Source organism: Anas platyrhynchos, chromosome 16 (assembly GCF_047663525.1).
Source record: "Anas platyrhynchos isolate ZD024472 breed Pekin duck chromosome 16, IASCAAS_PekinDuck_T2T, whole genome shotgun sequence".
Taxonomy (NCBI): domain Eukaryota; kingdom Metazoa; phylum Chordata; class Aves; order Anseriformes; family Anatidae; genus Anas; species Anas platyrhynchos.
The window spans coordinates 1,037,596-1,059,273 of record NC_092602.1 but is presented as its reverse complement, the minus strand read 5'-3'; the positions used below and the strand labels follow the sequence as shown (position 1 = coordinate 1,059,273).

Genomic DNA, 21,678 nt, shown 5'->3' with positions numbered 1-21,678 from the left:
TTGGGGTTTTGTTGTCCTGACCCCCCATAACCGCAGCGGATCCTGACCCCCGGCACCCTGCGGCTCGCTCCAGGCCCCGGCTGTGCTGCAGCTCATTTCTTGGCGATAGCTCAAGCCGTAGGAGAATTATTTTCTATTTTCTCTGATTGTGGACATTTGGATGAAGCCCATCTCGAAGCCTTCCCGTCCCTCCTCGCCGGCTCGCTGCCGCACAAAGCAGCCTTTGCGCATGACGCTGGAGCAGCACCACGCGATGCGAGGGGCAGATACTCCTCGGGCTGAGTTCTCTGCTCCCACATGTATGACTCACTGATGATTAGATTGCTACTATTTTATTTGCTTATAAGTTGAACTGTCAGGATGCTAAGGAAACTTCTTTTTCCACTGGAAAACTTAATTTGCTGAAATAGTAACTGCGGGAGAGCAGGTTCCACATTTCCTGTTGGATATCCAGGCGGCATCGCTCAGTTTTGACATTTTGAAAATGAAAGACTGTTTTGATTCAGCTTTTTCTGCTCTTCAAGATTTAAGGCAAAAATGTTTTAAGACTTGAAACCAAACCAAATCGTTTCCAAGCCATCTCACCGGCGTGTTTTGATGGACCCAACCTGCTTTTTTTCAGATCCCTGCTTCACACTCAAGCTGTCTTTTTCTCTTCTCTGTGACGGTGAAACCTCCGTGGTGCTCACTGGGGGTGGGCACGGGGTGGCAGCCCCCGGGATCACAACGTGCTCCTTCCCACACGTGCTGCCCTCCAGCAACACGGGCAATGGGTTGCATCAGGGGACTCTCCTTGATGTCCTGCTTCCATGTGAGACATGGATCAGCCCTACACGAACCTGTGGAATAAGGGAGTTTGGGATTTAATCAGCAGTGCGTGCATCTGAAGCGTTGCAATGCGCAGGAAATTTGTCCATGTGAGAATGGTGGTGGCGGTGCTCAGAGCATGGTCCTTACTGGGCGAAACCAAGGAACCCCTCAGGAAAAAGGACAGAAAGCTGGGAAGGGGCCGCTGCTGGGCAAGGGCTGGCCTTTCCCCCCGGGAGCTGCAGCCACGATCCCCTCCACCCGCAGCCACAGGGCCTGGCAGTCCACCCCCCCAGGGGGGTTCGGCTGCTTCCCAGGGAGCGCTGCAGGGGCTGGGGCACACAGAGGCTGGGGTGCACCGGGGTGTGCTGGGGTGCACTGGGGAGTGCTGGAGTGTACTGGGGTGCACTGGGGTGCACTGGGGTGTAGGACCACTCCTGGCACTTGGGGCCGGGCTCGTGCAGGATGCCCGGTGCGAACGCGCTGCCTGCAGACTGCGCGCCCCATCAATCCGCCTCGGCACAGCGCACAGAGCGTGGGGTCTGAGCAGCATTGTTAATAGCATCCGTGTAAGCTTCTCAGGGCTTCTGGGATAATCAGCTCACTAAAACCTTGAGGACGGCAGCTCCTGAACTCAAGCAATCAAGCCGCAGTCCTCCGGCAGGCTGGGAAGGGGCGCGCGCAGCCAGGCAGCGATAGCATCAGTATTAGTAATGGGAACCGGCGATACAGCTACTCACGGTTTAGCTCTTTCAGGAGCACAGCAGCAAAATGAGTGCCTTATGATTATTTCAGCATCCTTTTATCAAGCATTTGCAGTTCCCTAATTCCTCTAAGCCCCTCCAGCTGAGATCCTGGCAGCAATCAGATTTCCCCGCTCTCCGTGGCTCCAGCAGCGCACAGGCGCGTGCCATCACCGGCCGTGGGACACGGACCTGCCACCCCGGCTGGGACACATCGATGTGTCCTGGGTTTGTGGACAGCACGCAGGCTGCTCTTGCTGAGGGAGCCCTGAAAGGGCTGCTTCTCTTTTATGGAGAGCGAGAGCTGGTAGTAAATGAAATCGTGGCAGAGGGGAGAGCTTTGGCTGGCATTTAATTAGCTTTTTTTTCAGTCGCCGGGACTCACGGTCTCATTCACCGCTCTGCTTAACGCGTGACACTTCGCTCAGTTCGCACATTTGGGCCATCAAAGCAAATTCCAGGCCACGACCTAAAATCTGTCGCTGCGTGTGCACAGAAAGCAGGTTTATTGCTGAGCAGCAGGAAAAGAAACATCTTCAAAAGCACGAGACAAAACCACCTGGGCTGGGCAGGCGGCTGGTGCCCTGCGAGCAGGGTGCCCGGGGCAGGGGGGCTGCCTGCAAACCCCGCCGGGCTCTGAGCATCCCCCCCAGCCTCCAGCCACCTCCGAGGCGTTACTGATACGGCGACAACATAAACCCTTGTACGCTGCGATAGCTCTGCTTTCTGCAGAGCTGGTTTAGCAGATTAGATCAAGGTCAAACACGATCATGTCTTTTCCACCAGCTCAGTATCTCCGGATCGATTGTGCAGAGCTGAAGGGATTTCGCCAGCCGGGCAGGTTCCTGCTGCTCCCCCCCCCTCCGCAGCCCGGCCCCCCAGCTGGCAAGGGGCACGGGCATCCTGCAGCACCCAGGTGGCTGCAGAGACTGAAAGCACACGGGGAAGAGCAGATTTCTTGCATAAGTTGCAAGCTTAATATTTCATCCCCTAATTCATCGGGGATGCCAGAGCCCCCCCCACATCTTCATCCCCTGCTTCAGCCCGGCCCGCATTCGCCTCCCTGAAATACGCATTTGCCCTTTACAAACTAAAGCCCGTTAAGTACCTCATTACAGCGCCGCTACACAGAGTGTTTTATTTCATGCTTTGTTAAGGACAGAACTGTTTAAATGCATCCTGGCAAAGGATCTAATAAGAAATTAGTCAACTTTCTGAGAGCATAAAATACGGCTTAGCGGTGACATCCATTAAGAATTGGAGAGCACACGGCAAATAACCTGGGGACGCTTCCTGCTGCTTCTGCTAGCGCTGCGACTGCAAGGGCGCAGGATCCTGCGGGGACACCCCGACTGTCCCACTGTGTCCCCCTGCCAGCGGCCCCCTCCTGCGCCCTGGGGCCAGTGGCTTCTTCCTTGTCTGACAGCCCCGTCCCATAAAGGAGAACCCGCTGCCGAGCACGAGCCGTCGGGCAGAGCCATGGCCAGGACAGGCACCAGCAGCGGGTCCCATCCATGGGCCAGGAGGGGAAGCTGAAGGCAGAGGAGAGCCTGGCAGAGCAGGCAGGGCAGAGCAGCCTCAGGGTGCCCATCTCGCCCTGACACCAGGATCAGCCCCTAGCGGGATGAGGAGGGGAGCATGGAGCAGTGAGGGGGGGGCGCAGGGCCCAGCACCGTGCGTGGGGACCGTGGCACCCAGCCCCCGGGGAGACGGGGAGAGATTCGGAGCTGACACAAGTCAGAGGCTGCAGACGCCGTGTGTGAAATGTCTCCTAATGTGCTAAGGGAATTGGCTAATGAATTTGCTGAACCACTGCTAATTAAGGAATTAATATTTTAAGTCGTGGAAAGCATAACAGGAGCGGGGAGAAAGCTCTCGGTGGCTGGGGCTGGCTGCGGTGCGGCTGATTTCTTGGTGGCAAAGGGAGGTGGCAGCGACCTCTGGGACATTCGGGGCCAGACCCCGCCACCCCATTGCTGCTGCTGGACCCTTTTCTCCTTGGCCTGTGTGCAGGTGACAATGCCTGGTGTCCCTGGTCCAGCCAGGTGGGTGCTGACACCTTGCAGTGTGTGAGCCCGAGCCCTACGAAGGCCCCGATGCAGCAAGTCCCCGTAAAGCAGGGACTGAGCTTTCCACATGCAAGTCACCTCTGCATGAGCGCGCACCTCTGCGGAAAGCAGAGCGGGTGCCCGAGTGTTTCCAGGATCAGCACTTAAATATGTAATGAGAGGCAACAGATGGCTGCAACAAACAGGCTGGGGGAGCTGCAGAGCAGCCGGCGGATCATGAACAGCATAACAAGCAGCTCCGCCGCGCGCTCTGCAGCGTCACTGCCGCGGTGGGGTTAAGGTCCCTGCAACTTTCCTCCCCGTCAGGCGTCCTCCGGGCGAAATCATCGGGGCACGCAGGGAGGAGCAAGGCTGGCGGTGCTTGTGCTCCAGGCATCGTGGCACGGGCAGGAGCAGCTCAGGCTGGGCAGCGCTGTGGGCAAGCCCTGCCCAGAGCCGGGCTGAGGCTCATCAGCACCCACCGGCTTCCCCCCGCTCTGCTGATGCTGTCCTGGTGCCCATGTGGCACCGGCTGCCACGAGATGCTGACGGTGCCCCGTGGTGCTCCACGCTGCCAGCACTGCCACCAGCCGGCAGGACCGCGCTGTCCTGCTCTGTCCTGGTGCTGGTGCTGCACTGCTCCAGCAGCACCAATGCTAACACGTCCAAAACAAACGTTCAGAGGCATTACGGTCAGCAGGTGATGGTGACGGTGCTTGAACTCCGGGGACACTGCACCCACCCACAGCAATAGCCCTGAAGTGTCCCCGAGTTCCAGGTCTCACATCAAAAAGCTCCTTTCTTCCTTTTCATGCCGGTCCTACCCTAATTGCTAGAACCTGAAATGCAGAAAATCAGGCTAAATTTCAACAAGTGCTGCGCTTTTGTTTGAAGACTGTAATAGCAGCTGCAATTAAATGCCCGGGGTGAGCCAGAGGATCATCACCGTGCCTTCCTGGAGGACAGCCGGGGCAGCGTGCAGGGCTGTGGGAGCAGAACCTTCACCCCCACTTACACCCCAGGCTGCACGTCCCCAGGTGGCCCCGCTGCTGGGGTTTGACCTCCCTGGGTTTGCACTCGCTGCCCCTTTTGGCCCCGGAGCCTCGCTGCCCCCGTGTCCCCGCGCACATCGTCCCCATCGCCTGCCCGCGTTGCGCGCCTCCCCTGGCAACTGCTGTTTCCATGGGAAATGTCGCCGCTCGGCTCCTGCTCGCTTCCTGCAGCACTTTGCAGGGCTGCGGTGTGCTTAGAGCTTATTTCACACCATGGGCTGCAGCCCAGCCAGACCCACCGGTGGTGCATAAACCTACAGAATCCCACATTTCAGGCAGTCAGCTCCCTGGCCGGGTGGTGGTGTGCGGCTCTGCCTGCCCTCGCCTCCCGCACGTGGCTTTGCCCCCATGCCCAAGGAGCAGCCTCGCAGGTCCGGATGGTGCCTTGGTGAGGGGGGCTGGGGGAAGGTAACCGTGTCTGCTCCCCATCAGGCAGCATCGGGGGAAGACAATAGGGAAGAGCCACGGGCTAATCAGGCTCTGAAATAACCGCATTTGCTGATGGCAATTGCCGAAATAAAGGCTTTTCAGAGAGGCGAGGCAGAGCAACAAACTCAGCGTGAGCGAGCAAACCTCTCTGAACAGCTGACCTCTAGATAAAGAGACCAAACTGCAGCTCTGAAACGGCACGATGAGGCCACCGAGCCCCAGCAGAAAGCCAACTTTCAGGGAATCAGCACAGGTTCATTATTGCTTCCCCGTAATAAGCACGTTTGGGAGAGCAGCGGGCATTCAATCAGCCGCCGCTCTCTGGGGGGCTGATTTTGTGCCGCGGGCACAGCTGCGATTTCATGCCCAGCATTGCCCAATTCCCACTTTTCCCCCCTCTGTTGCAGACGGCAGGCCGGAGGCAGCACAGCTCCCCGCGAGCCCTGAGCCCCCGGGCACGGAGCAGCCGGCGGAGGAGGCGGGGGGCAGCGGGGGGCCGGGGCAGGGCGCAGCCCTCAACCTGCTGCCCCCAGCCGAGGACGGCGCGGAGCCGGTGGCACAGGGACCCACGCTGCCCACGCGGAGCCACGTCCCGCCCGCACCCGCTGCCGCCCCCGGGGCTGATGCAAAACAAACTGTCAAGAAAAAGCCGGCTCCAAAGCAAGCCAACACAGCCAGGAAGCACCCGAAGCCCAAGCCCACCCCGCCGGGGACCCCCAAGGCTGTGAGCGTGCCGGGCTCCAGGCTCCCCGTCTCCTCCCAGGAGCCGCCCGTGCCGGCAGAGGCAGCGGCTGGGGGGGGGACACCAGGGTTGAACCCTCCCGAGCTGCCCTGGGGAGGCCAGGACCCCACGAGCCGCCCCGTGCTGCAGATCTCCCCATCCACCCTGCCTCCAGCAGCCGCTCGTCCCCTCCCCGATGGCCCCGGTGATGCCAGCACGGCCCCGACCGAGGCTCCCACGGGTGCTGCTGTTAACCACACGGACAGCGCCGAGAGCGAGGGGAACGGCTCCACGCTGGAGGAGAGCCAGGAAACCACCACCTCCACCATCATCACCACCACCGTCATCACCACGGAGCCCACCCCGGGTAAGCTGCACGGGGAAGCTGTGCCAAAGGGACTGGGGGGGGTCCAGCAGTGGTGGGGGACAGCTCTGCCCATGGGGTCCTGGGGCCTCCTGGACCCTTCTGCGCTTTGGCAGCATGGATTTCCCCAAAAGCTGCCCTGCAGAAGTGCCTGAGCACCTCTGGTGACAAGTTTTTTTTCCTTAGCCATGTTTTTCCACTGAAAAAGAGGTGGGGTGGGTGCACGCTGCTGGGCATGGGCCCCAGGGCAGTGTCTGACGTGCGTCCCCCCCAGTCCGCTGCAGCGTGAGCTTCTATGACCCCGAGGGCTACATCGACTCCACCGACTACCCCCCGCTGCCCCTGCACAGCTTCCTGGAGTGCACCTACAACGTCACCGTCTACACGGGCTACGGCGTGGAGCTGCAGGTGAGAAATGCGTCGGGGGGGTTGGGGGTCACCACGGCTCGGCCCCCCCTGCACCGCGGCAGCAAGGGCTCAGCGGGCTGCGGGCAGGACCAGGCACAGCCGCCTGGGCTCCCGTGCTTGCTAAAAGTGCCCGTCCTGGAGAAAAAATAGATAGTTTTCTTGGGCTGTGTAATAAATAAACTGTTCGAGGGAACTGGTACATCCTGAGCGTCAGCTGTGATCGAGGTGCTAAAATGCTGCACAAGTAATTTAGCAGTGAGATGCTGCCAGGAGATCTGCAAAACGCCGCTCAGCCCTTGTGGGAAGGGGCGAAGCAGCGCGGCCAACATCCCCTCCCCAGCCAGCATCGCGTGGACAAAATCCTGCCCTGCTGCGGGGCACGGGCAGTGAAACCACTTCTGCAAGCAGGCACTGCACGCTGTGCAAACGGGGAGTGCAGAACATGCAAGGGCAGGCTGCGGCACTCCATGAGCAAGGGCCCCCAAAAAAAAGCCTGGAGGAGGCTGGGGGGTGCTGGGGAGCAGCCCGGAGGGGAAGGGGAGGTCGCCAAGCACCCTGGCACGTTTCAGACGCCGTCGGTTCAAGCTCTGTGCTCTGCTCGGCCGCCTTTTGTTGTGCCTGTGTTCTCCCCATGTCACAATTTGTACCCAATTAAAATGCATTAACTTTTCATCTGTGTAGCCAAGCACGGGCATTAAAAAGAGCGGCGGCTCCAGCGAGCTGCTCCGTGCCATCCCCTCGGCTGGCACGTGCAAGGGGCTGCCCTCGTGGCTCGGCGGTGGCCGTGGGTCAAGCCCCGATGGGGACATCGCCCAGGTCCCAGCGGCACAGCGCGGTGACAGCAGTGGCACAGGGCCACGCGCTGCCACTCGTGCAGGTCTCAGCCACATCCCCGTGGCTGTAACCCTGCCTCCCCCAGTCCTCAGGGTGCCAGGGGCAGCCTGCGCCGCTGTAAGCGCGCTGCTGTCCATAACCCATCGGGTGACACCGCTCCTGACCTTGCTCCCGTTGTAAGCTGAGATCTTAATGGAGCATAAAATTAGCCTCCCCCCCCCCCCGAGCCTCGCGCTTTGTTTTGCTGCTGCTTCTGAGGCTTCCAGACAAATGAAATCAGGAAAGCGGGGCTGCGCTGCCTGGGCACAGCCTGCCTGCAGCTCTGCTCACGCCGTGCTCGGGCCGTGCCGGTGCTGGTAACGGCAGGGGATGGGGCTGGGGACCACCCCCAGGCCCTGCCTCAGCTTCCTGCCTGGTACTAGGGGTGATGGTACCCATCCCTGGCTGGGGGGCAGCACCGGCAGAGACAGCCCCCACATCCCTGGTGCTGCCCCTTGGCTGCGCTGGGAGCAGTGTACGAGGCCCCTCTGCTTCCTGGGGGCAGATCCTGATCCCTCTGGAGTACGGGTGAGATCTGCCTTTGGTGACGAGCGGGCACAAAGCCTGGGTGTCCCGCAGGGTGTCAGAGCTGCAGGCAGTGCCCCCAGCACCCCCAGCATCCCCGCACTGCAGCAGCACTCACGGCACCCTGCAGGGCCCCGCCGAGCTCCAGCCCTGCCCTGGTCAGGGCCCTGCAGCAGCTCGAGTGGCAGAGGTGCCAGCTCCAAGAATATTTCGTGAAATTGCATTTATTTATTTATTTTTTTAAATCTTGAATTTTCTTGGCAGGAAATAGAATTTCCCTAAAGAGCTTTTCTAGTGGGTGAGCGAGCCTGACAGTCTGAGCTAAGGATCCCTCCTGGCTTCCCGGCAGACTTTTCAGGAGCCGACACGGGCTCCGTCTCCGATCAGAGCAGGAACTTGTCCTCCGCAGCCCCTGGCAGGAAGCCGTGCAGATGGAGCCTCTCGCAGCGGCTGACGGTCCCTGGCGCGCGGCCACCGCCTTCGTCTGGAGCTGCCGGCTGCTCCGGAAAGGAAGGGGTCCCCCGGGGGTGCCCGTGACCCGGCACTGCCACCTCCCTCTCCGTGATGTCCCCACACCGTGGCCTGGCTGAGCGGTGCCTGCGCCCCGTGGCACCCACAAAGGGGCTGGGGACACCGTGGTTCCAGGGGGACACTGCGCCTTCCTCTGCTCCTCTGGGCTCCATCAGCCCAATGTGCCCCCTCCCCAAGGGCAGAACAGTTTGAGGGAGGGAAGGAGGCGGTGGCAGGGCCGAGCTGCCCGGCTGTCCTCAGCTGCTGTGCTCTGCTGGCACCCTCAGCGTCTGCTTCCCGGTGTGCCGGAGCGGCTCGGTGCTAGGCAGCCTGTCTGATGCCAGCCGTCGCCGGAGGAAGCTAGCTGGGGAGCAGGTTTGTCTTTGATTTCAGAACAAAACCTGTTAGAAACCCTGGAAATGGCTGCGCGGTGATTCAGACCAGACTCAGGAAGCAAAACTGCCCCAGCGAGAGCTGGAGGGAAGTCATTAGCGCGGCGCGCAGCCACTGAGCTGCTCTTGGATCCCGAACTCCAAATCACTCCTCCTCGGCAGTGGTTAATTCCCCCCGCTCGTTAGCGAGCACATCTGAGCCAGGTGTGGTGTGCGCACGGCGTGCCAGGCAGGCCACGCTCCCAGCACAGAGCCTGGAGGCGAGGAACTCTGCGGCTGGCGGCTCCGGGGCTGCCCTCCTCTGCCGGGCTGTGTGTGTCCTGCTGGGCTCTGCCCCTGCTCAGCCCCATCCTGCAGCACCAGCTCCAGCAAAGGCAGCGGGGTGAGGCCGGGGCTGTTCTGGCACCGTGCAGAGCTCAGGGGCAGGGAGGCAGGCTCGGTGCCGAGGAAGCCTGGCTCTGCCCGCGGATCGGAGGGGGCCACGTGCCGCCGAAGCGCCCTGGCACCATGCTCGTGTGGCAGCCACACATCTGCGTGCAGCAGGGTGGGGAGACGGGCACGCTGGGGGCAGCAGCAACAAAGCCTTCCCGGCACAACAGCGCCGGGGGGGCGATTACAAACTGAGGCTGCGGCGTGCGCTAAATATAGAGCCCCGGTCCTCGCACACTTAAGGAAACAAGCGATCTGATGAGCATCTTTCTGCTGAAATATGAGCCCGTTTATTGAGCTAAATGGACGTGAAATGCAAATGTGGGGTTACTTCTTCAGCTTTTTCCAAATAATAATTAAAGCCTTTTGGGACTGCTCATTAGGTACATTTGCTGTGACTCCCTGCCCGCTCCGGGTGCGGGTGCAGGACCCCGGGGAGGGTTCCTGGTGTGAGTGCAGGCAAACCCCGGGCCCGACAGCAGAGCCCTGCTCTGGTGGCACTTGTGCTGCGGGAGTGCATCCAACCTCAAGCAGCACAGCAAGCAACACGGCACGTGGGAGCTGTGTGTGCCTGGCGCTGGGACGTGGCCGTGCTCCTGGCCCCCCGGACCGGCCGCCTTCGCCCCCACAGCCTCACAGCTCTCTGCTCTCCCCAGGTGAAGAGCGTGAACCTGTCGGACGGAGAGGTGCTCTCCATCCGCGGCGTGGACGACGACAGCCTGGTGGTGCTGGCCAACCAGACGCTGCTGGTGGAGGGCCAGGTGATCCGCAGCCCCACCAACACCATCTCCGTCTACTTCCGCACCTTCCAGGACGAGGCGGTGGGCACCTTCCAGCTCCACTACCAGGGTAGGTGCCCCCCGCCAGCCCCTCGGCCCTGTGGGGTGGGAACGTGCTGGGTTCTGCCCCCCAAGGCTGGTGCATGGGGTAGGAGTGAGCAGCAGCCTCCATGGTGCCCTGGGCAGAGGGTCTGACATGTGCCATGGCGGTTGTGCTCCTCGCCCCTTTGCTGTCCCCATTTGGCTGCTCTTCCTGCACAGACTGACTAAATGTCTATTTTTTCCTTGAGAAGCCATAAAAAATGCATGCATTCAGGCAAATTTATTCTAAAATAGAAACTGGGTCTGCCCAGAAGCAGTAACAGGTGGGAAGCAGCAGCGGGGTGCAGCCGGCCCCGCAGCGGGCGCTGCCCGTGGCACCGCGGGCGCATCCAGCACGCCCCCAGTGCCCAGCCCTGGCCATGGGGCGCCTCGGGGCAGCCCAGCCTGGAGCCGTGCGGTGTCGTTCCAGTGTTCATGCTGAGCTGCAGCTTTCCACGGAGACCCGACTTCGGGGAGGTCACCGTCATGGACCTGCACTCGGGGGGCATCGCCCACTTTCACTGCCACCTGGGCTACGAGCTGCAGGGCCCCCGGGTGCTCACGTGCATCAACGCCTCCCGGCCTCACTGGAGCAGCCCAGAACCCATCTGCTCAGGTGCGAGCCCCCCTCTGCGGAGCAGAAGCCCCCCCATAGATAAGCTCACGGCCCCGTGCCCCTGCCCTCACCTCTCCCGTGTTCTCCGTTGGCAGCGCCCTGCGGCGGCACCGTGCACAACGCCACCATCGGCCGCGTCCTCTCGCCCAGCTACACGGGCAACCAGTCGAGCAGCATGTACTGCGTGTGGACCATCGGGGCCCCCCCGGGCCAGAAGCTGCACCTGCACTTCGAGAAGCTGCTGCTGACCGAGAAGGACAGGTGAGGTGCTGGGAGCCCGTGGTGAGGTCCGCGCCGAGCTTTGTTCTGCTCAGGGCGAGCAGCGGGGTGGGTTTTGGGTGCTGCCCAAATATCACCAAAGCTTGGAAGCCCCGGCTGGGCTCAGCACCACCTCCTGCCCTCCTGGTGCCAGGGCTTCCCCAGGGGCAGTGCTGGGATGAGACCTGGTGAGGAAGGGGCAGAGGGTGCAGGAGAGGAGAGTCCTGGTGGAGGCATTCACAGGAGGCAAGGTCTCTGAGCAAAAAGGGCTGCTTGCTGTCCTGGGGACGTGCTCCTGGTGCTGGGGGGTCGTGCCGGTGCCCTGCCCTCACCACGTGCAGGGTGCTGCAGGTCCCAGGCCATCAGCACCCGTAGCAGAAAGTACACACTTACGGCACTGATGCGCGTGTTTAAAGACGTTAGAATTCGGTCTGGCAACAGGCAGTAAAGCAGCTTTATGGTGCGCAGTAAAGCCAAAGGATAAAGCTCCTGTTTATGGTGCAGTAAAAGAGGCTTTTCTGCTTGGTGAAGTTTTGTTTGCATGAGTTCTTCAAAATGCTGTGTGCTGGGCATGCTGGGGAGCAGGCGCTGGTGTGAGGAGGAAGGGCTGGGTCCCCCCCAGCCCTGTGGGTCCCCGTCTCCAGCGGGCACCGTGTCCCCCCGGTGCCTCCCTTCCTGGGAGCAGGTCCCAGGGGCCGGGAGCCAGGTCCGGGGCTGGCCAGGGCAGCGGTGCTGTCCCCGCTGGACCTGGCAGACCCCCCCTCACCCCGTGTGTCCTGGCGCAGGATGGTGGTGTACAGCGGGGACTCCAACCGCTCCGCCGTGCTCTACGACTCGCTGCGAGCCGACAGCGTGCCCTTCGAGGGCGTGATCAGCGACGGCTCCTCCATCCGCATCGACTTCCTCGCCGAGGAGCCCGCCGCCGCCACCGCCTTCAACATCCGCTTCGAAGGTGACCCCCCCGTCGCGGCGGGCCTGAGGGCAGCGGGCGGTGGGGGCTGCAGGAGGGGTCCCAGCGGACCCCGTCCCCATGGTGCTGGGTAGGGGGCTCTCCGAACCTCCTGTGGCTGTGGCAGCTTTGGGGAATATTTTCCCTAGCAAGTGCAATAATCTGTGCCCCAAGTTAACAGCTCTCCCTTTACACTTCCAAAACCTCTGGCACGCCATCAAACCATGCTGCCCCCCGTGCCTGCCCCCTCTTGGCTTTGGGGGGCAGGACCCAGCCCCGCGGCCCAGCGCCCTCACTCCTTCCCAAAGGAAGCGGGGTTTGGTTAAACCTGCGTGGCTCAGCGCAGAGAAGTGGTTGTAGTCCTAAAGTACACCGTGCAAGAGGCCATTCGTGCAGCAGCGTGGCCGTGCATGGTGGGGACGGAGGGTCAGGTTCCTGGCAGAGCCCTGGGGCTCCCCCAGCACCCCCAAAGCTGGGAGCAGGAGGGGGTCAAGGAGCCGGGGGGCAGTGCCGTCCCCAGCCGGCTCCGTGCCCGCACCACTACCGGGGGCTCCTCTCACAGCCTTCGAGCGGGGCCACTGCTACGAGCCCTACATCCAGAACGGGAACTTCACCACCTCCGACCCCACCTACAACCTGGGCACCACCGTGGAGTTCACGTGCGACCCCGGGCACTCCCTGGAGCAGGGCCCCGCCGTCATCGAGTGCGTCAACATGCGGGACCCCTACTGGAACGACACCGAGCCGCTGTGCCGCGGTGAGTGACCCCCTGCGGGGTGACACCGGGCCCTGCCCCGATACCACGGGCACCGCCTGACCCTGCCCGCCTCTCCTGCAGCCACGTGCGGCGGGGAGCTGACGGCCGTGGCCGGGGTGATCCTGTCCCCCAACTGGCCCGAGCCCTACGCGGAGGGAGAGGACTGCGTCTGGAGGGTGCACGTGGGCGAGGAGAAGCGGCTGTTCCTGGACATCCAGCTGTGAGTAGCTCCTGGGCACAGCTGCATGGCCCTGCCCTGCCACTGCCCGGCCCAGCCCGCTCTGCTGCAGCATCCCCCTGCCCAGGGACCCCCTCTGCTTCTGCTCTCCCCCCTTGGTGCTTCTCTAATCCCCTGCAGTACGCTCAGCACCCAGAGGGAGGCTCAGCACAGCACCGAGTGCTGCTCCAGAAATTCAAAGTGCTGTTGCAGCTTCCATCGCCTTGCAGCACCCGTTGCCTTGCAGCACCCTTCACCTTGCAGCATCCATTGCATTGCAGCTTACATCACCTTGCAGCACCCATCCAGTAGCGAATTGCTCCTGAGATGGCTCCTGGGCCTCTCCCAAGCAAAGCCGGAGGGAGCAGTGCCATGGATGCAGCCGTGCACAGCTCAGAGCACAGCACAGCCTCCTCATGAGCTGGTGCATCCGGGGCTGGGAAAGCCTGGGGAGATCCTCAAGGAGGAGACCTCAGCTGGGTGCCTGGGCTGATGCGATGCAGGCAGCGCTGGGAGGCAAACGGGGGGGGTGAGGAGGCAGGCGAGGCTCTGCCCAGCTCCTGTGCTGCCTTCTTGCTCCTGTGAGACCTGCACTGCTTCACCAAAGGCACCAGTTCCCCTCTGAGTGCCAGCCCAGCCGTGCTGCTCAGGAGCTCCTCGTGTTGGGGCAGCCCCCGGCTGCCTCTGCCCAGGCTGGGGCAGGCACCGCGCCCACACCGCACCTCTGGGTGCTCGGGGGGCAGTGGGCTTTGGCACCGGGGGGAGCCTTTGGTGGGATAATGCTGCCCATGCAAAGGGAATCTCCTTCAGTGCTATTTCGGGTTTTCAAGAGGGAGGGCGTTTTTTCAAGTATGGGCTTAGAGTCATAAAGGTTTTAAGGCTTTCTGTAAAAATCACAACTCGGAGCTCCCAGCGCAGCTCTTACGGATTTGCGGGCACTTGGGCTGAGCAGAACGGGAGGCCAGGCGATTTGAAGTCATCAAACATAAATGTCACCGAGAAAATCATGTTTGACAGAAAGCAGAGATTTACTACAAATGTCAGCTCGCCATGGGGATTAACTGGGCGCCTTCCAAGAACATTCTTAATAAAACGTTTGGGGATCAGCTCAGGCAGCTCCAAACAAGGCCGAGTCAGGCGGATGGATGCGCAGGGCAGGGGTCCTGCGGTGACCGAACACATCCGAGCCCATGGGTGCTGAGCAGGTGCAGGTGGGATCCTGCTGGGGGCAGGAGCCCGGGCTTAGCAGGGAGGGAGGTTTCTTTGGAGATGTCTCCTGTGGGGTGGGGGCACCTGCTCCTGGGGAAGGGCAGGATGTGGTGTCCCAGCCCCTGTCCCTCCCTGAGCTGGGTGCTGGGTGCGCCCCCGCTGCTGGTGAGCCCTGCTGGCCGGCAGGACGGGGCAGGGCAGTGAGGAGCTGGGGGCTCCCGTGCCCTTTTCTGGGGAGAGAGGCGAGAGCCCTTCTGTCCCTGCCAATGCCTTTTGTCCCCAGTGCCAGTGCCGTTTGTCCCCTCCTGCTTGGGGGGGCAGCTGGGGACAGCCCCATCCCTGCTGCAAGCCGGGTGCCCGGGGGATGCGGCCGGCGCTGCGCTGCTGGCTCAGGAGCAGGGCTCGCTGCTTCCCTGTCCTCCCTCCCTCCCTGCCTGCCCTGCCCTGTCCTTCTGTGCCCCCCCTGCCCTCTCTCCGTGCCCTTTTTCTCTGTGCTCCCCCCGCACCCTCCCCGCCGCTCCGCCCGCAGCCGCCGCTGCGCGGCCCCGCACCGCTCCCTGCTGGCGGCGGGGACACGGGCGGGGGGCGCCGCGGGACGCCCCTTCTGGGGGCTGCCCCTGCCCTGCCGCACGGCGGGGACCCCCCCCCCAGCCCCACGGAGCCGGTGCCGCTCCCCGGGGGCTGCCGGCTGCAGCCCGAGCTCCGGGGCGCCCCGGGGAGCTCCCCTGGCGCAGGGTGACCGGGCTTGGGGAGGCGAGGAGAAGGCTCGGACCCTCCCCAGCACCCACAGCAGGGAGCTGGGCATGGGGCTGGAGGGGGGGCTGCTGCTGGAGGAGCAGGGGAGCTGACCCCTTGGGGACAGGGAGCCCTAGGAAGGGGTGTGGGTGGCATTGGGGTCACCTCGCTGCCCCTCGGTCCCGCACCACTGCGCGCAGCTGACCACCCACCCAAGCTGACCGAGCTCTGCTTTCCAGCCTGAACCTCACCAACAGCGACATCCTCACCATTTACGATGGGGACGAGCTCACCGCCCGCATCCTGGGGCAGTACGTCGGCAGCAGCGGCCCCCAGAAGCTCTACTCCTCCAGCCCCGACCTCACCATCCAGTTCCACTCGGACCCCGCTGGGCTCATCTTCGGGAAGGGGCAAGGGTTCATCATGAACTACATCGGTAAGGGGGCAGTGGGGCGCTGGGCACGGCACCACAGCGTGCAGCTGCTCCAGGCTGGTTCTGCAAGAGGGCAGCGTTATTTTGGCCCAACTTGAAGGTCAGAGGCTGGGGAGACTCAAAGACCCCCCCGGCTGCCCCTTCCCCCTGCCTGGAGCATGCCAGGCACAGCTCAGGCTGCCAGCTGGGCTGCTTAAGGTGCTTGGGGCTGCAGAGCTGTAGGGAGGGCTGCGTGCCCTGCGGGGAGCTGCGTGTCCCCAGGCAGCAGGTCCGGGGTGACAGCCAGCACCTCTCTGCCTGCAGAGGTGTCCCGCAACGACTCCTGCTCCGACCTGCCCGAGATCCAGAACGGCTGGAAGACCACGTCGCACACGGAGCTGGTGCGGGGGGCCAAGATCACCTACCAGTGTGACCCGGGGTACGACATCGTGGGGAGCGACACCCTCACCTGCCAGTGGGACCTCAGCTGGAGCAGCGACCCCCCCTTCTGCGAAAAGAGTACGTGCCCCTTGCACGGCCCTGTCCTGCTCTGCTGGCCCTGAGCAATGTGCTGGCTGTCCCCACCGCGTCTCCAGGACCCCCACCATGTCCCCAGGACCCCCACCACATCCCCAGGACCCCCACCATGTCCCCAGGACCCCCACCACATCCCCAGGACCCCCACCACGTCCCCAGGACCCCCACCTTGTCCCCAGGACCCCCACCTTGTCCCCTTCACAGCAGTTTCTGGGTCTCAGCCCTGCACTCATGACCCAGACGAACTCTTTTCCCCAGTTATGTACTGCACGGACCCGGGGGAGGTGGAGCACTCGACCCGGCTGATCTCCGACCCGGTGCTGCTGGTGGGGACCACCATCCAGTACACCTGCAACCCCGGCTTCGTGCTGGAGGGCAGCTCGCTGCTGACCTGCTACAGCCGCGAGACGGGGACGCCCATCTGGACCTCGCGGCTCCCGCACTGTGTCTGTAAGCGTGCTGCGCTGGGGCAGCTCCTCCTGCTGCCCTCCCCTCCCCGGGACCTTCCCTGCACCGAGACCGTGCCCAGCCACCTGCAGCGGTGCAGGGTTTCACCCTGCGGGCAGGCTGGCTGCGATCTCAGGAGCTGCCTTACAGCCCTCGGGCTCACCCGGGCGGTGTTGTTCCCTTCCAGCCGAGGAGTCGCTGGCGTGCGACAACCCGGGACTGCCGGAAAACGGCTACCAAATACTCTACAAACGCCTCTACCTGCCCGGAGAGTCCCTGACCTTCATGTGCTACGAGGGCTTCGAGCTCATGGGGGAGGTCACCATCAAGTGCATCCTGGGCCAGCCCTCGCACTGGAGCGGCCCGCTGCCCATCTGCAAAGGTAGCGGCAAAGGGGGCGCGGGGGCAACTTTGGCACCCTCGGCTGGCCCGGGGAGGGGGAGCTGAGCCTGTGAGCACCACATGGGGTGCGCTGGGCTGTCCTCTTGCTTTCCTTGCGCTGCTCTCCCCAGAGCTGTTTGCCCAGGCTGAGCAGTGATGTTTGCCCTGGGTGTCCACATTGGCCCCTGGAGCAACCCCCAGGAGCTGCCCCCGGCTCTGGTCCGAGCAGGCTGCGGTTGCACTGTGCCTCCTGGACATGGAGGGCCCTCCCATTGCCACTCAATCTGCAGGGATGTTGTTCTTAATTCCTGCTTAATTCCTAATTAGATGGAAATGCTCTTGAGCAGTGGCGCTCCGGAGGGCAGCGCAGCCCATGCAGAGCCGTCCTGTTTGCACAGCCTGCAGTCACCGTGCAGGCACTGGCACAGGCTGGCTGCTTGCGGAGAGCTGAAGGCTTGCAGCACAATTCGGGACCCCACGGGGTGTGGGGAGCTCAGTCTGTGCTTTCCCAGCTCGGATTCCCACAGGCTGGGGCAGTGACCCCTCAGGCAGAGCACCGAAAGCTGCCAGCAGGCAGTGCGAGCCCAGTTCCCCACCAGTAACTCCCCGTTTCTCTTCCAGTGAACCAGGACAGCTTCGAGCACGCTCTGGAAGGTGAGTGACACCTGCTGGAGGAGCCCCTTGCACGGCTCTCCCAGCAGGCAGCCGAGCCCCCCACCACCTCCTGGCACCCCCAGGTGCTCCCCAGCCTAAAACCCCACAGCACCCCAGGAGAAACCCCTCGGGCTGAAACTGGGGGAGTGAGCGCTGCGTGCGCTCGGGGGGCACAGAAGGGCCTGGGCAGTGCGCCCTGGTGTGTGCCCTCAGCCCCGTTTGGTGACGGGGCACCTTCAGCACCTGGGAGGGCTGGTGCAGCCCTGCAGGACATAAATATTATTTATATTTATATTTTTATTTTTATTTTTATTTTTATTTTTATTTTTATTTTTATTTTTATTTTTATTTTTATTTTTATTTATTTATATTTATATTTATATTTATATTTATATTTATATTTATATTTATATTTATATTTATATTTATATTTATATTTATATTTATTTATTAAATGCCTATCAGCATACTGATAATCATCCCTTGGAACCCCTCTGATGGTGGGGTAAGAACGGGAGGTGGCCTGTCAATACCCCAGCACTTCTGTTCCCTCCAGTTAAAAACAAAAAACAAACAAAAAAGCCCCAAGACTGCCTGGGGAGGGGAGGAGGAGCAGGCTCCTGCGGGTGCCTCCAGCCCAGGCAGAGTCCCCTGGGTGAGGAGCGAGGGCAGGAGCGGAGGCAGAGGGGGGGCAGTGGGTGCTGGGCAAAAACCCCCGTGAGAGATCTTGTCCTTTTAGTAGCAGAAGCTGCTGCGGAGACATCGCTGGAGGGGGGAAACATGGCCCTGGCCATCTTCATCCCGGTGCTGATCATCTCCCTGCTGCTGGGGGGAGCGTACATCTACATCACCAGGTAGGGCCCTGCAGGGTCCCCCCAGACCACCCGGGGCTGCCGAGCATCCCTGGGGGAGCCAGGCACCCCTTGGGGTCCCGTGGGAGGATGGGGTGGGCGAGCACTGGGGTTTGCCCAGCAAGGGTGACCCTGGCATCGCCCCGCAGGTGCCGGTACTACTCCAGCCTCCGCCTGCCCCTCATGTACTCGCACCCCTACAGCCAGATCACGGTAGAAACGGAGTTCGACAACCCGATCTATGAGACAGGGGTGAGTGCTGCTGGGCCCCTCGCTCCCTGGGGGCTGGGAGCAAAGGGTTTCAAAGGGTTTGCTGCGTGTGCGGCACCAGGACTTTGGGGAGAAAGCGGACAAACCGTGAGCGGTCCCGGAGGCTTACAGAAACCCTGGGTTGGGCAGGGAGGGGAACACTCCGGGGAGCAAAGGAGCACCTCTTGGAATGGGGTGGTTATCCCAAAATGCAGCTGCTGCCCTAAAATGGTTTTTCCTTCTTTTCAGGAAACCAGAGAATACGAAGTTTCGATATAAAGACAGCGCCACGAGAGTCTCCAGCTGCGAACTTAATGTGCTCTCATAGAACTTCCTCAGTAACTAATCCAGAGACTACGTGGAGTTTGGTTGGCCCCCTGGACCTGCTGTTGTCTTTCCTTTTGCCTCTTTATTGAAGATTTTACTGTTTTCTTCACTGTATTTATTCTATTTAAACTGCGATAGGTGTGCTGCAGAGCCCCGGGGTCTGCCTGGACCCCGCTGCGGGCAGCAGCGGCAGAGGGGGCCGAGCCCTGCGCGCCGCACCCCCCGCACCGGCCACGCACGCACAGAGGGGTTTTGCAGTACTTTTGTTGTTAAAAATTAAAAACGTCTCCATTGCAAGAGCCTGCAAGTGATTGCTCAGAGCCATCTTAGGCGCAGGGTTTGCCGCAGGGTCCCGCTGGCCCCGTCCCATGCCCCCCATGGCGGTGGGCACCGGGTGGCACGGCCGAGGCGAGGGGACCGTCCCCGTGCCGGGGAGCGGGACACGTCTCAGGAAAGCATCCAGGTGTGGAGCCCTGCTCAGAACAGCCAGGGAGCAGGGCACAGCCCGGTACCAGCGGGGGACATGCCGCTGCCACCTGCCCCTCTGCTTTGGATGACGGGGAGGACAGGAGCAGGACTCAGAGCTCTGCAGAGAAGCACCAGCCCGCAGCCTCTCCACAGCCCAGCTCCTCCGGGAGCTGCAGGAGCGCTCCCCAGGCACCAGAGCACCTCTGCTCCCTGCTTCTCATCAGAAACATTGAGTGGCCATCGCCAGGACAGCCCGAGGCTCGCTGCAGGCTGGTGTTGGCCCTTCGCCCCGTGGCAGTATCTCAGGGTAAGCACGACGGACCGGGCTCCCCGCTGCCACCCCCGCGAGGGGCAGGGGGCTGCTGCCTGCCCCGGGGTGCGGGCACGGCGCTGGGCAGCAATGGGGCTGGGGCCGGCCTCGGGCAGCAGCTGAGCCTCCACGCTCCTCCTGGGGCAAGCTGGGACTGTGGCTGATGCTGCACAGCTCCACCACCATGCCCTCCAGGTTCGCACTTGGCTCCTGAGCTGGCGGCTGGGCACAGCCCGGGCGAGGGAAAGAGGCAGGGGATGGAGGTGGAGGTCTGCCGGGGGAAGAAAGGCAGCCAGCAGCTGCACAGGAAACCAACCCGGGGGCAGAGGGGGCAGAATCAGCCCCTTGGCACCGCTCTGACCATGGATGAACCCTGCAACAGCCGCTCCTGGGGCCTCAGCGTCCCCGTGCTCTGTCACTGCAGACGTGGGGGCGTTTGCCCCAGCCAGAGCTGGGCACCCCGGCACGGCCTGGGCTGCCGGAGTCTTTTTTTTTTGTCCTTGTAGAATGGCAACTGTGACCACGACAGTGTTCGGGAGTCTGTTTTAGGCTAGGGATGGTTAGTGCATCTCCGCAGTGTACAGCCGAGACTTAGGTTTTTTCCTTTAAAAACAATGAATGTGTGTTTGTAATTTGTAAAGGTTAAAAAAAAAAAAAGAAAAACAACAAAAAAAATGTGCCAAAAATGTACTAAGCATTTCATTTCCCTTCATACATGTCTGTTTTTATAAGAACAATGTGAAAATTGCTGGGATTAAATATTTTTGAACATGATGAAGTACTTCCGTGGGAAGCCGTAGTGTTGGGTATAACCTTAATCCAACTCGTTCTGTATTTTTAGATGTCTGAAGTCCGTTTGCGGGGCTCTGAGCCACAGAGAGGCCAGCGGCGTGGCCTTGCTGCACCGCTGCTGTGGTGGCACGGGCAAGGGCTGGAGCCGGGCACCTCGCTGCGGGACCACGGCACCTCTGGGCACAGATCCCTGGGGCCGGATCCTGCCCTGGTGCAGCCCCCCAGTGTCCCCAGCTGCCCGTCCCCATGGCACGGAGCTCTGGTGGCCTCTGTTCACCCGGTGCCTTCCTGCCTAGGTGTGCTGGGACCCCCCCGGGACCCCCTGAGACCCCCCTAGGACCTCCCGGGGACCCTCTAGGACCCCCCCTGGATCTCCTGGGACCCCCGGGCTCCCCTGGGCGGTCCCCGCGGAGGTGCAGAGGGGCTGGGGGACCCCGGCTAGCACTGCCCCGCCGGGCGGGGGGGCCGGGGGCCTGATCCTGCCCGTGCCCTGCTCCCCCCGCAAGGCCGATCCGCACCGGCTGCCTGCGGGCGGGGCTGCGGGGGGCTGCCCACGAGCCCCCCCCAGATGGCCTTGATGGGGTGGGGGGCACCCAGCGGGGGCCGCGTCCCCCCCCAGCCTCCCCACGCCCGGCTCCGCAGCGGCGGGTCCCGCGGTGCTGCAATGCGGAGCGGGCGGGCACGGCTCGGTGCTGGGGAGGGGCTGGGGAGGAGCGGGGGGGGGGCGGCGGCGGGGCCCCCGGTGCGCCCCGGGGGGAGCCCAGCAGGACCTCGGGGTCCCCTGGCCCCGGGGGGCCGGGGGCGCGCAGCCCCCGTGGTGCTGGGGCTCTCCGCAGGGCACCCACCGGCCTGCCGGGGCTCCGTGCCCCCCCCCGCGGCCGGGCACCTCCCCGCACGGTCCAGCACCACGGTGCTGAGCTGCCCAAAAGGGCTTTTCGGAAAGGTCGCGGTGTGCCACCGGCCAATTGCTGCCTTCAGCAGCCGTCAGCCTAACGCACGGGAGGGCGAGGGAGCCAGAGCGCCATGCACAGCAACCCCCGGGGAGGAAGCTGGCGTTGTTTTTGGGCAGAGATTGCAAGGGAATTCAAATGAAGGAGAAAAAATAAAAAATATATATAAAAAAATAATAAAAAAGCCTGGATGCTGCCGTTTCTCCGCGGTGACGTCAGGCAGGAGCCAGCCCCCGGCCCCCGGCTCGGTGCAGGCGCAGCTCTGGTTGCGCAGCGCTCAGCCCCCGGCACGGCCGCGCGGGGGGGGTACGGCAGCAGCCGGGCCCTCGGCCCCCTCCTCGGGCCAGGAACCCGTCACCGGCTGGGGCTGGCGTTACCCCTGCCAGGGCAGAGCCAGG

The 21,678-nt window shown here is 62.5% G+C and overlaps 1 protein-coding gene across 2 annotated transcripts in view; it reads left to right on the top strand.

The window, feature by feature from the left end:
* SEZ6L (seizure related 6 homolog like) overlaps positions 1–20,201 on the top strand; it is a 34,598-nt gene extending 14,397 nt beyond the window's left edge. Inside the window, exons 2-17 of one of the 2 annotated variants that reach the window (XM_072024351.1) lie at positions 5,487–6,167; positions 6,439–6,572; positions 9,958–10,150; positions 10,592–10,777; positions 10,873–11,038; positions 11,821–11,987; positions 12,547–12,741; positions 12,823–12,961; positions 15,142–15,338; positions 15,639–15,833; positions 16,110–16,301; positions 16,486–16,680; positions 17,301–17,333; positions 18,076–18,187; positions 18,334–18,436; positions 18,683–20,201. In XM_072024351.1, the coding sequence (XP_071880452.1) occupies positions 5,487–6,167; positions 6,439–6,572; positions 9,958–10,150; positions 10,592–10,777; positions 10,873–11,038; positions 11,821–11,987; positions 12,547–12,741; positions 12,823–12,961; positions 15,142–15,338; positions 15,639–15,833; positions 16,110–16,301; positions 16,486–16,680; positions 17,301–17,333; positions 18,076–18,187; positions 18,334–18,436; positions 18,683–18,712 (2,918 nt within the window). In that variant the 3' untranslated portion in view covers positions 18,713–20,201. Of the gene's footprint in view, positions 1–5,486; positions 6,168–6,438; positions 6,573–9,957; positions 10,151–10,591; positions 10,778–10,872; positions 11,039–11,820; positions 11,988–12,546; positions 12,742–12,822; positions 12,962–15,141; positions 15,339–15,638; positions 15,834–16,109; positions 16,302–16,485; positions 16,681–17,300; positions 17,334–18,072; positions 18,188–18,333; positions 18,437–18,682 lie in introns of both variants that reach the window. The other variant, XM_038187524.2, reaches the window with a different exon arrangement.
* The last annotated feature ends 1,477 nt before the right edge of the window (positions 20,202–21,678 follow it).